This window comes from Echinops telfairi, unplaced genomic scaffold (genome assembly GCF_000313985.2).
Source record: "Echinops telfairi isolate 266 unplaced genomic scaffold, ASM31398v2 ScPeMD7_36;HRSCAF=134, whole genome shotgun sequence".
NCBI lineage: Eukaryota > Metazoa > Chordata > Mammalia > Afrosoricida > Tenrecidae > Echinops > Echinops telfairi.
The window spans coordinates 3,800,015-3,811,119 of NW_022103934.1; the positions used below are offsets into that span (position 1 = coordinate 3,800,015).

Consider the following 11,105-nt stretch of genomic DNA (forward strand, 5'->3'; position numbering starts at 1 on the left):
CCCCCCCCCCCGCCCCATTAATTCTCAGCAGAAAGCCCATCTGGCTTTGTGAAAAATATTTTGTGGGGGTGGGGTGGAAGTGGGGGTAGTCCTCTCCAGGGAACCCTCTCCTAGGGGAGCTGTCATTGCTCAGGGGAGGGGCGTGGACTTCCTGGGCTCCCTTCCCAGGCCCCAGACTTTGGCATCCAGGAAGGCGGGCTCAACAAGGTGCAATCTGTGTCCCCTGTTCGTTTTCACCTTCAGGAGACAGGCCAGTTGGCTCTTCCAGGGCACCCGCTGAGCTGCCTCAGGCGCCTGCTGCAGGAACGAATAGTGAAAGGCAGGCAGGAGAACTTTGAATTTCTACCAGAGAACAGGAGCTGGGCCTGCTGGTGCATCTTCCATGGGTGAGAGGAGGGGTCCGGGTCCAGCTGCCTTTATCTACCCCTGCAGAAGACAACTGCCCCTTCAGCTTCCCACAGTGGACTGCAGGGGGGCCCAGGTGCCACCTCCCTGCTTGGAGGACACTGCCTGGCCTCCTATACTACACCTCAGCCCACCCCAACGGAGAGTCCCTGGGCTCCAGCCAGGTCCAAGGCCAGGGCAAACTACTCCCCCACCCCCACTCCCCCTTGCCAGGCCCAGAATTCCTGCAGCAGCAATGATCTGGATCATCTTTACGGGGCTTAAACTTGCTTGGGTGGGAACAGATGGGGCTGGGGCTGGGGATTGGGAGCTGATCCATTCCCTTATCTCCCAGCCTTTTAAAAAGCCTTCTCGGGCCTGGTTCGGGGCAGAGGCCAGCAGGGCAGTGGACAGAGAGAGTAGCGGGGCCGTGATGGCCCAGGACAAGGCAGAGGATAGGGGGTGGGCCCAAGGCACCCAGGTGAGAAGCCCTCACTCCCACCCCACCCCCACCCGACTGAAGGGACTAATTATCTACCTAATTAGCAAGCAAGTCCCTGGGGGGACCCTGACCCAATTGGTGGGCATGAGAGTTCGAATGCCCAGCCCCAGCCCATTTCAGAGTCCTGAGAGCCGACCCTTCAGTGGGGTGGGGGGGCTGGGACATAGGGTGCCCCACCCCCCACCCCGGTCCACATCCCAGCCCCCAGGCATCAATCTGGGACGGGGCAGCCGGCAGCTCTCCCAGGAGGGGCACCACGTGGCTCGGCAGGCCAGCGGGGTGGGGGTGGGGGGACAGGTGGGCCAGGAGGCATCTCAGCGACAGCAGCTGAGCAAGGCAGCTGAGCAGCAGTGACCATGGTGAGTGCCCAGTAGGAGGGACAGTTCAGGGTGAGGGTGGGAGCCACTGACCACAAGGGGAACTGGGGAGCCGGGGAGCCCAGGACGACCATGCACCTGTCTGTCCACAGGCGGGCTCCCAGGACCAGGAGGGTTTCTTCAACCTGCTGAGCCACGTGCAGGGCGGCCGGATGGAGGAACAGCGCTGCTTGCTGCAGGCAGGACCAGGCCCGGCAGCCGAGAGCCGTGAGCGAGCAGTGGGGATGGGGGGCATCTACTATGGGAGAAGAGCTGTCAGGAGTCTGGGGGCCAGCAGTGTTGGGGGGGGTGCTGTGTGTGCCGTTGGGAGCGGGGGTGAACATGCATGGGGAGGGGGAGCTTTCTGGAGAACATGGGGGAGGGCAGCGGCTGTGTCCTCTGGAGTCTGTATCCACCCCCAAGGAGTCCACCCCTTGCAGACGGCACTCCCGCGCCTGAGATGGACAGCCTGATGGACATGCTGGCCAGCACCCAGGGTCGCCGCATGGATGACCAGCGGGTGACCGTCAGCGCCATGCCTGGCTTCCAGCCCATGGGGCCCAAGGTGGGCGATGTTCCTGCCGGGGTTTACTTCGCAGCCCTGCCTCCCAGCCCTCAGCCAGGAATGGGCAGGGCCCCGCCCTCACCATGCCCGGGGTGGGGAGGGAGCGCCTGGGTGGGTAGCTGGGATAAAAGTGCCCCCCCCCCAGCCCCCATGGCTCTGCCCGGGGACCCCTGGTCCAGCAGGGTGGCATGGTGATGACAGAGCTATGACTGAGGGGTTCACAGGCCCTGCCACCCGGCCTGGAGGGGGTGGGGGCATGAAGGTGACGTGAGAGAGCAGGTACCTTTCCTGGGTTGACCCCTGAGGAGGAAGACATGGGAGTTCACACAAGGACACACACACGCCCTGTACATGCGTGTACATCGATAGCACACATACTCAGTTTCCATCAAGACCCTCGTGGGACTCCCCAAGCCTAGAGTGGCAGGAACAGAGACGAACACAGAGCCAAACAAGCTCGGGGGCAGCAGGGGCAGAACGTGCTGGGAGGTGGGATGTGGGGGCTCATGCCCAATGTCAGTGTCCCCGCCGGCCTGGATCCCTCAACCCGGCTCACCCCTCTTCACCCACAGGACGGGGCCCAGAAACGAGCCGGCACCCTCAGCCCCCAGCCCCTCCTCACACCCCAGGACCCGTCTGCTCTCAGCTTCCGGCGGAACAGCAGCCCCCAGCCCCAGACACAAGCCCCCTGAGAGCCGAGTAATCATGGGCCCCACGAGGGCCCCCAAAAGCAAAGAATAAAACATTTCCTCGAGCGACAGGGTTGAGGATGTGTATTATTGGGGGGGGTGGCGGGGAAGGGCTTGGGTACAAGCTGGGTGGCCTCAGGGGTTCTGCCGAGCAGCCCCCAGGAGCTTCTCCTCCCGCTGCTTCCGGATCCGCTCTTTGAACGCTTCCAGCTCTTGGCGCTGGGGAAGGGGGAGGGGGGGCAGGGGAGGAGGGGGGGACAGAAAGGAAGGGGAAGGGCACACACCTCAGGGCCTGGACCCCCTCTCCCACCCACCCCTCCCCAGGCCAGGCCTATAGGCGGCCATGGGCTACACTGGACACACCGTCCAATGATACGCAGGCCCCCGTTAGGGTTAGAAGCACCCTTCTGAGAGAAGGTGCTATGGAAGCACTGGCCCCTCTGCCAGAAGGCCTGGTGGCGTGGTGGTTACAGGGCTCCACAGGGAGCCGACAAGTGGGCAATTGGGACCCTCCAGCTCCTGTTCAACGGACAGCCTTGGGAGCCCTTTGGAGAAGTGCTCCTCTGGGCCGAAGCATTGCTCTGAGTGGGACAACAGCTGTAGGCTTAGAGGTTTTTTTTTAACTGCCCCCCTGCTTTAGGTCATTCGCGTCCCATCCCATCCCTTCCGTCACTTACTTGGCCCTCCTTCTCAGGTGGCCACAGCTCCCTCTGCAGGGACAAAAATCACATGTGGAGACGTGAGCTGGGAGCCTCCAGAGCCCCCACACCCAAGGCTGGGTCTGCTCATGGAGGCACACAAGGGACCCCAGAGGGTGGGTGGCCCATACCCTATCCCCTGCCCACCCACCCCTCCCCAGCAAACACAGAGTCAACACCTGTGCCCACCTTGCGCTGTATGACATGGTCCTCAAACCACTCGGCCTGGTTGGCAATCCAGAACATAGCGACAGGGAAGGTGAGGTAGAGTGACATCTGGAAGGGCAGGGGGCGGGCAAGAGGAGCCGGTGGGTCTACTTAGCGCACGTGCACGCACAAGCACATGCCGCTCAGGGCCCAGAGGTGCCTCCTCTCAGGTTCTCTCCAAGATCCCACCTGGGCAGACAAAGCCTCCAGGTCTCTGGGTGGTGGGAATGGCGTGCTCTTTCCTGCCTGCTAACCAAAAGGCGGCTGTTCAAACCCACTCAGCCGAACAGCAGAGGGAAACCGACCTGGCGGCGAGCACCTGGCAGAGTCCACAGCCAAGAGTAGCCGATGGGGGCGCTAACGCCAGCGTGTATGGGAAAGAATGCAATGTTCTGGCGCTGGTTGTGGTGATGACTGTACATTTCTTTATATGACTGAACTATTAAGTTGTATGATATGTGGATTATATGCCCATAAGCAACCCAAACGTACCACCATCGAGTGGATGCTGACTCACAGCGACCCTCTAGGACAGGGTAGAACTGCCCTGGTGAGTTGTCAAGACTGTTGCTTGTTATAGGAGTAGGAAGCTCAGTCTTTCTCCTGAACTGTGGCAGGCGCTTTTGAACTGCTGACCTTGCAGTTAGCACCCCAACGGGTAACCACTATACCACCAGGACTCCTCAAATCCCAACAGTACTCTTTAAAACAAAAATAATCCCCCCAAAACCACCAAGGAACAAATTCTAGCCTGCTTGCCACGCATGCAGTCTCTCCAATGTCCCAAACCAACAACAAAGTCACAATGAACAGGAGTACACAGGCTAGCCCCCTCAAAGCCCAGCCCCCAGAACCCTGGACACCTGCTCCCTAGAAGTCCCCTCTAGAGTCTAGACTCTCCCTCTCAAAGGCAGACACACACACACACACACACACACACACACACACACACACACACAAGAATCCCACTCTCAAAGACATATACATGTATTTATACACACACATACATATACATATACATTCAGGCCCAAGAGCACAAGACCCCCTTCCTGCAATTACAGGCAGGATCTGCCGAAGAAAGATGAGGCTTTCTGCTCCTGTAACGGTGAACACCCTTGGAAATCCACGGGGGCAGCTCTACCCTGCTGTGCATTGGCGCTACAGGTTGGAATCGTCTCGCTGTCAGGGAGAGCCCTCAGATTTCTGAACCGAGGCCGGGGGCATGCCAGAAACTCAGGTCCTAATCTTTAACCCCTCTCTGAGCAGCTCCCTATTGGAGATGCCCTCTGCCTGCTCCTGACGGTGCCTGAAGCCTTCCTTCTCGGAGCCTCCTCCCCAGGTCAAAGAGAAGCTGAGTCCGCTCTGCACACAAATCCACTGCGAGCCCTGCCGACTCAGAACCCCTCCTCTCGCACAAGTCCCTCTCTAATCACAAGTGCTTTCTACCGAGAGTCCCCTCTTTGGAGCCCCGTTTTTCCAGAGCTTCCTCTCCAGACCCTGGAACATCCGGCTCCGGCCCAGCTTCCCTCCCCCTGGCTACCAGCTCACTGACCCGAAACACCTCCAATTTCACCCCCATCTCGCTTTCTGTCGTCTCCGAAGTCGCTTCCGCCCAAAGCGGTTCCCTCCAACAGAACACCAGCTCATTGGCGTTTGGCGGGATGCGTCGCCGCAGCTGGTTGGTCAAGGTGGCCTTGGATGACGTGATCTTAGAGCGCCTCTTCTCTGCTTCCGGTAGCTGGCTGCTCCGTCGCGAAGATCAACACCGCGGGCTGCGCGATTAGAAAAAAGCTCAGCCAATAGGAGGCGGTTTCTGGCCCAGGGGCGGGCCGCCAACGGTAGACGTCATCAGCACGCGACTTTCGCCTGTCCGGGAAGATACGGGAAAATGGTGGTGATGGCGCGCGTCTCGCGGCCCGAGCGGCCAGACCTCGTCTTCGTGAGTTCGCGGCGGGGCCGGGGGTGGAGCGCGTGGGCGTTTGGGGGTCTGGATGCTGCGGGGGGATCTGAACCTGACCACCGGAGGATCTAGGCCAGAGCTTTGTCGGTCGGAGCACGGAGGCACCCTAGCTGGCGAAAGCCCTGAGGCTGAGCAGCAATAAAGTCTGGTGTCGGAGCCCGAGCGCTGGTGGCTGTTAGCTCTGGCTACCGTCGAAATTAAAGCCTTGGATTCCTGGGTCGGGGCAGATGGGGGGCTGGGGCCGCGTAGCGGGAGGGGGCGGGGCAACTGTAGGGATAACAGTCTTGAATGAGAGACCCGCAGGGTTGCGCTCTGGTTTCTGTGGTGAAGGCTTGATGTTTTACTCTAGGTCTGGTCCAAAGCGTTCGCGCTCAGGGTAAAGGCGTGTCGATGTGCATGTGAGATGGAGCTGGGGCAGGCAGTGGCCAGGGAGAACTTGAAGACCCAAAGACTTGGTGTTTTGAGTAGAGAGAGGCCTAGCGGCTGCTTCATCAGACCCTTGGGGCTACGGTTAGAGACTCAGAGCTCTCCTCCCGAGGCAGAGGTCTCGTAGCCATGTTTCTGCAGCTCCACCATGGCAGGTGGGAGCCTGAAGTGCCAACGATTTGGTGTCTGGACCTGAGATCTCTGATGGTCAAAGTCCTTTTGGTCATCCTGGCCTGGTATGCCGCGGAGATGGGATCATCAGGGCCCAAGAACCTACATCCTTGAAAAGGGGTGTTGCCCGGGGAAGAGGCCTGACAGCGGGACCAGGGTGGCTGTCTCATGTCTGGCCTGGAGCCTGATTGCTGAGGCCATGGGCAGTAGACTCTGCTGAGTGAAAATCCGCAGCAGAGCCTTGGTACCTGGGCATCTAGTGACCTGGCTCTGACAGTGGCCAGTGGGATCCTGGGTCCTGGGGTGAAAGGTCTAGAGTTTGGACCCTAATCGGGTGAGTGGTTCGGTTCTGCATACAGACTCTGGGGCTAGGCCTGTTCTCCCCTGCCCATTCCCCTGCAGGAGGAAGAGGACCTCCCCTACGAGGAGGAGATCATGCGGAACCCATTCTCTGTCAAGTGCTGGCTCCGCTACATTGAGTTCAAGCAGGGCGCCCCGAAGCCCAGGCTCAATCAGCTGTATGAGCGAGCCCTCAAGCTGCTGCCCTGCAGGTGGGAACAGTGACACATACAAACCTGTCCCCGTTGCAGGTGCTTGGCGATGACCCTCTATCCAGTGGGGGGTGGGGATGCCTCTATCCAGTGGGGGGTGGGGGTGCCCGACACATCACTGTACCTTTCCTGATGTCCTAGACCCCACCTGCCTCCCTTTGCTGATACATACCCTCCCCCAGCCCTGTCTACCCTGAGGCAGGGTGAAAGGTCTTAGGGGGATCCCTAAGGCTGTCCAATCACACAGCATGTGTCTCCCCTATCCTGCCAGCTACAAGCTCTGGTATCGGTACTTGAAGGCACGCCGGGCCCAGGTGAAGCACCGCTGTGTGACGGACCCTGCCTACGAAGACGTCAACAACTGCCACGAGAGGGCCTTTGTGTTCATGCACAAGGTGGGAGGCGGGGCCTCCACAGCGCAGGGAAGGGCCCTGGTGGTCAGGTTGTTGGGGGAGGGCTCAGCCTGTTAGGACCAGACCCAGCACTGTGAGGGCAGGTCCTGCTGTGTACCCCTAGAAGCTGTAGGCTTGGCCTGCCCAGGAGGTGCTTGGCATCTATGGCCAGAGCCCGCAGGGCCTATAGTTCTGCCCTGCCTTGCCCCTGTGCCTGTAGATGCCCCGGCTGTGGCTCGATTACTGCCAATTCCTGATGGACCAGGGCCGCATCACTCACACTCGCCGCACCTTTGATCGGGCCCTCCGGGCCCTGCCCATCACGCAGCACTCACGGATTTGGCCCCTGTACCTGCGCTTCCTGCGCTCCTACCCACTGCCGGAGACAGCCGTGCGAGGCTACCGCCGCTTCCTCAAGGTGAGTTTGGCGGGGCAGGCACCAAGTGCAGGGGGCGTGCCACCTACCACACGGGATGTGGGAAAGGGACGCCACAAGACGGGCTGGTGTCTGCCCAAGTCGTTCACTTGTTGGCTTCCCAAAACTTGCTAGCAGCTCAACTCCAAGCCAAACCTAGCCGCTAGTGACCCTACGGGACAGAATAGAACTGCTCCATTGAGTTTCCAAGATGAACTCTTTACGGGAGCAAACAGCCTTGTCTTTCGCCTGTGGAGTAACTGCTGGGTCTGAACCGTTTCGGTTAGCAGCCAAGTGCTTAGCCAGCCTCCCCGATGGGTGCCTGCCAGCACCTGCTCCATATCAGAAAGGTCCCGTCTGGGACACAGTTTACACTATATCACTAACCTAAAGGTCAGCAATTCAAACACTATTACCATCGCCCCAACCCACCCCACCCCCAGAGATATTGCTGGTCCAACTCTGGCCCTGGTGATCTGCTCCTGAGAGGTCACAGCCCTGAAGCCCCTCTGTTCCCCTCTGACCATGCGGGGCACCTGGGGCTCAGTTGGCCCCACACTAGCAGGGTGCTCTACGCCAAGCGCTGAGATGGGTGCTGAGGACACAGAGTGAGTGGCCACACTGAGCTTGAAACTCCGGAGTGAAGCAGTGGCCACAGGGATCAGAGAGCCGGACTCCAATGGCGGGGCTGGAGTGCAGTTACCCAAGTGCAGAAAGGCTGTTTTATGTCCGGAAATCATTGCGCCCCCACCCAGGCTGAAAGGATGGTCTGGCTGGGAATAGAACTGGGTTGGGCTGAGGCAGCCCGGGCTGGAGCAGTGTGGGCAGGTTGAACAGATTGGACTAGGCTCTGACCACTGGCCAAGGAGGGGGTCACTGGATAAGGCAGGGGGCTGAGGCATCTGGGGCATCTGGCCATGTCGCCCCGGCCCTACCGATGACCTGTGGTTCCCCCCCCCCCCCCCCTGCCCCCAGCTGAGCCCCGAGAGCGCAGAGGAATACATCGAGTACCTCAAGTCGAGCGACCGGCTAGATGAGGCCGCGCAGCGCCTGGCCACCGTGGTCAATGACGAGCGCTTCGTGTCCAAAGCCGGCAAGTCCAACTACCAGGTGGGCTGGGGGCGGGTGGGGCGGGGCGGGTGGGGCTGCGGGCCAGCAGCACAGCACTGAGATCCCTGATCTATCCCCGCAGCTGTGGCACGAGCTGTGTGACCTCATCTCTCAGAACCCAGACAAGGTGCAGTCCCTCAGCGTGGACGCCATCATCCGCGGGGGCCTCACCCGCTTCACCGACCAGCTGGGCAAGCTCTGGTGCTCGCTGGCCAACTACTACATCCGCAGTGGCCACTTCGAGAAGGTGGGCAGGGTGCAGCTCCCTCAAGCATAGCCCTCAGTCTGCCATGGACACACATGTGGGTGCCCAGAGCACGCTGGCTCTCTAGAAGGTGGGGAGAGCGAGAGAGAGCCTGCCGTGGAAGCCCCAACATCAGCCCTAGCCTGGGACAAGTTTCTGACTCTCTGAGGCTGGCTTCCCCTTTGGTGGGGGGAGGGGGGGTTCTTGTGCTGGGGATCAATGAGATGACGTGTTGGTGCCAAGCAGGTGCCTGACCTGAGGCCCCTCCCTCGGTGGCTGGCGTTTTTTGTTTTATCCTTGTTGCGTGCTCATCAGCTCCCAGGGCCGGACTGGGCCCCCAAGGGCACAGGGAAAGAGAGTGGAAGTAGGGGCGGGGGGGGCGGGGGGGGCGCGTGGGTCGTACTGGGAGTGAGAGGACAGGTTCCTGCAGGCTGGGCTGTGGGGCAGGTCACACTGCCGGTTGCTGGGCAGCACAGGGGTCTCGCCCCACCCACCATTGGCCAGCCGCCCCGCTCATCGCCCTGCCCTCCCCCGCCCTGCAGGCCCGGGACGTGTACGAGGAGGCCATCCGCACGGTGATGACCGTGCGCGACTTCACCCAGGTGTTCGACAGCTACGCCCAGTTCGAGGAGAGCATGATCGCGGCCAAGATGGAGACCACGTCCGAGCTGGGGCGCGAAGAGGAGGGTGAGCCGGGGCGGGGTCCTGGTGGGGGCAGCCGTGGAGGGCGGACCACGGTGAGGGACTGCAGGGGCAGCAGAGGAGGGTGGGATGTGGGGGCCCAGGTCCTCAGCCGGCCCTCCCGCCCAGACGACGTGGACCTGGAGCTGCGCCTGGCCCGCTTTGAGCAGCTCATCAGCCGGCGGCCGCTGCTGCTCAACAGTGTCCTGCTGCGCCAGAACCCCCACCACGTGCACGAGTGGCACAAGCGCGTGGCCCTGCACCAGGGCCGCCCCCGAGAGGTGCGTGAGGCCCTCCCGGTCCCACAGCTGGTCCACTCCCCTGCCCCTTGCCCACCAGATCATCAACACCTACACGGAGGCTGTGCAGACGGTGGACCCCTTCAAGGCCACGGGCAAGCCCCACACGCTGTGGGTCTCCTTCGCCAAGTTCTACGAGGACAATGGGCAGCTGGACGATGTGAGCGCCCCGTGTGCGTTTGGGGATGTTTTTGTATTTTTGGCGTGTGTGAGGGGGATCTGTGGTTCTTTGTTTGAATACATGCATGGGACTGTGTACGTAGGCAGGCGTGTGCAGGGTACTCATATGTTGTAAGCATGTGTATACAAGTACGTGGTAAATGTCGCTAACTTGTAATTCCAGTTTTCCACAAAGTTTTCAAAATGTCTTTGGGCAGGGTTGTGGAGTGTGTCCGTGTGGGTGTATGTGTGAGCGTACGGATGCTGGGGAGGGACACAATAGTCCGGCTGTGTTGATGTCAGGTGCTTGTGGGTGGTGGAAGTATACGTGGGGGTGGCGGGGTACCCGTGGCTGTGTGGTGGAAACGTACGTGTGAGGGTGCCCAGACAGGCCTGGCCAGAGGGCCCAGGGGGCAGGTGCTAGGCTGGGTGTGGGTGTCGAAGTGGGTCCCGGAGGAGGCTGGTGGGGTGGGCAGGCCTCAGCCAGCTCTGTCCCGCAGGCCCGGGTCATCCTGGAGAAGGCCACCAAGGTGAACTTCAAGCAGGTAGACGACCTGGCCAGCGTGTGGTGTGAGTGTGGCGAGCTGGAGCTCCGCCACGAGAACTACGAGCAGGCATTGCGGCTGCTGCGGGTGAGGCCCGGGGAGGGGCCTGGGGGGCTGGGGGTCCTCGGGGTGGGGCAGCCAGCCTGAGTGCCGCCTCTCATGCCCCATCCCTGCAGAAGGCCACAGCGTTGCCTGCCCGCCGGGCGGAGTACTTCGACGGCTCGGAGCCAGTGCAGAACCGCGTGTACAAGTCCCTGAAGGTGTGGTCGATGCTGGCAGACCTGGAGGAGAGCCTGGGCACCTTCCAGGTGAGCCCCCAGGGCTGGCTCGGCTGGGGGGTGAGGGGAGCGTGGCGGGGGTGGCACAAGAGGTGGCTTCCCAGGCTGTGCTGACCCACCTGACCCCCACCCCCCAGTCCACCAAGGCCGTGTACGACCGCATCCTGGACCTGCGCATCGCCACGCCCCAGATCGTCATCAACTACGCCATGTTCCTGGAGGAGCACAAGTACTTCGAGGAGAGCTTCAAGGTGCGGCCGCGCCCGGCGTGTGTGTATGTGTTGGGTGGACAGGAACCCCGCCCCGTGTGTAGGGGGATTGGCTGCACCCTGCTGCCCAAGGGAAGGGGTGGATGCACCTGTGGTGGACTCCTGCCACCTTGCTTGAGGGGCTCTGTCTACGAGCCCTCAGCGTTTGTGCGTTCATGGTAGTTTGGAGTTTGTGTGTAGGGAGAGAGAGAGAGAGAGAGAGAG

The 11,105-nt window shown here is 61.2% G+C and overlaps 3 protein-coding genes across 6 annotated transcripts in view; 2 read left to right on the plus strand and 1 right to left on the minus strand.

Moving 5' to 3' along the window:
* Positions 1 to 268: 268 nt before the first annotated feature.
* On the plus strand, positions 269 to 2,565 carry PCP2 (Purkinje cell protein 2). 2 transcript variants are annotated; one of them, XM_045290356.1, is made up of 4 exons: positions 269 to 386; positions 1,356 to 1,470; positions 1,683 to 1,807; positions 2,380 to 2,565. In XM_045290356.1, the coding sequence occupies exons 2-4, from the start codon at positions 1,416 to 1,418 to the stop codon at positions 2,497 to 2,499; spliced, it is 300 nt and encodes a 99-aa protein (XP_045146291.1). In that variant the 5' UTR covers positions 269 to 386; positions 1,356 to 1,415; the 3' UTR covers positions 2,500 to 2,565. The 2 variants fall into 2 exon arrangements, with proteins under 2 accessions (XP_045146291.1, XP_045146290.1); XM_045290355.1 differs by lacking the exon at positions 269 to 386 and adding an exon at positions 1,190 to 1,245.
* On the minus strand, positions 2,564 to 5,059 carry LOC101659906 (protein PET100 homolog, mitochondrial). 2 transcript variants are annotated; one of them, XM_045290359.1, is made up of 4 exons: positions 4,954 to 5,059; positions 3,384 to 3,470; positions 3,174 to 3,206; positions 2,564 to 2,715 (listed from the first exon to the last, which is right to left on the minus strand). In XM_045290359.1, exons 1-4 carry the CDS (start codon positions 4,978 to 4,980, stop codon positions 2,632 to 2,634), a joined length of 231 nt encoding a protein of 76 aa, XP_045146294.1. In that variant the 5' UTR covers positions 4,981 to 5,059; the 3' UTR covers positions 2,564 to 2,631. The 2 variants fall into 2 exon arrangements, with proteins under 2 accessions (XP_045146294.1, XP_045146293.1); XM_045290358.1 differs by lacking the exon at positions 4,954 to 5,059 and adding an exon at positions 4,848 to 4,918.
* A 216-nt stretch (positions 5,060 to 5,275) lies between these two features.
* XAB2 (XPA binding protein 2) overlaps positions 5,276 to 11,105 on the plus strand; it is an 8,261-nt gene continuing 2,431 nt past the window's right edge. Inside the window, exons 1-12 of one of the 2 annotated variants that reach the window (XM_004717322.2) lie at positions 5,276 to 5,340; positions 6,361 to 6,509; positions 6,781 to 6,904; positions 7,122 to 7,319; positions 8,292 to 8,426; positions 8,509 to 8,673; positions 9,213 to 9,357; positions 9,481 to 9,632; positions 9,691 to 9,810; positions 10,310 to 10,441; positions 10,531 to 10,662; positions 10,770 to 10,883. In XM_004717322.2, coding sequence (XP_004717379.1) covers positions 5,290 to 5,340; positions 6,361 to 6,509; positions 6,781 to 6,904; positions 7,122 to 7,319; positions 8,292 to 8,426; positions 8,509 to 8,673; positions 9,213 to 9,357; positions 9,481 to 9,632; positions 9,691 to 9,810; positions 10,310 to 10,441; positions 10,531 to 10,662; positions 10,770 to 10,883 — 1,617 coding nt within the window. In that variant the 5' untranslated portion in view covers positions 5,276 to 5,289. Of the gene's footprint in view, positions 5,341 to 6,360; positions 6,549 to 6,780; positions 6,905 to 7,121; positions 7,320 to 8,291; positions 8,427 to 8,508; positions 8,674 to 9,212; positions 9,358 to 9,480; positions 9,633 to 9,690; positions 9,811 to 10,309; positions 10,442 to 10,530; positions 10,663 to 10,769; positions 10,884 to 11,105 lie in introns of those variants that run through there. The other variant, XM_045290342.1, reaches the window with a different exon arrangement.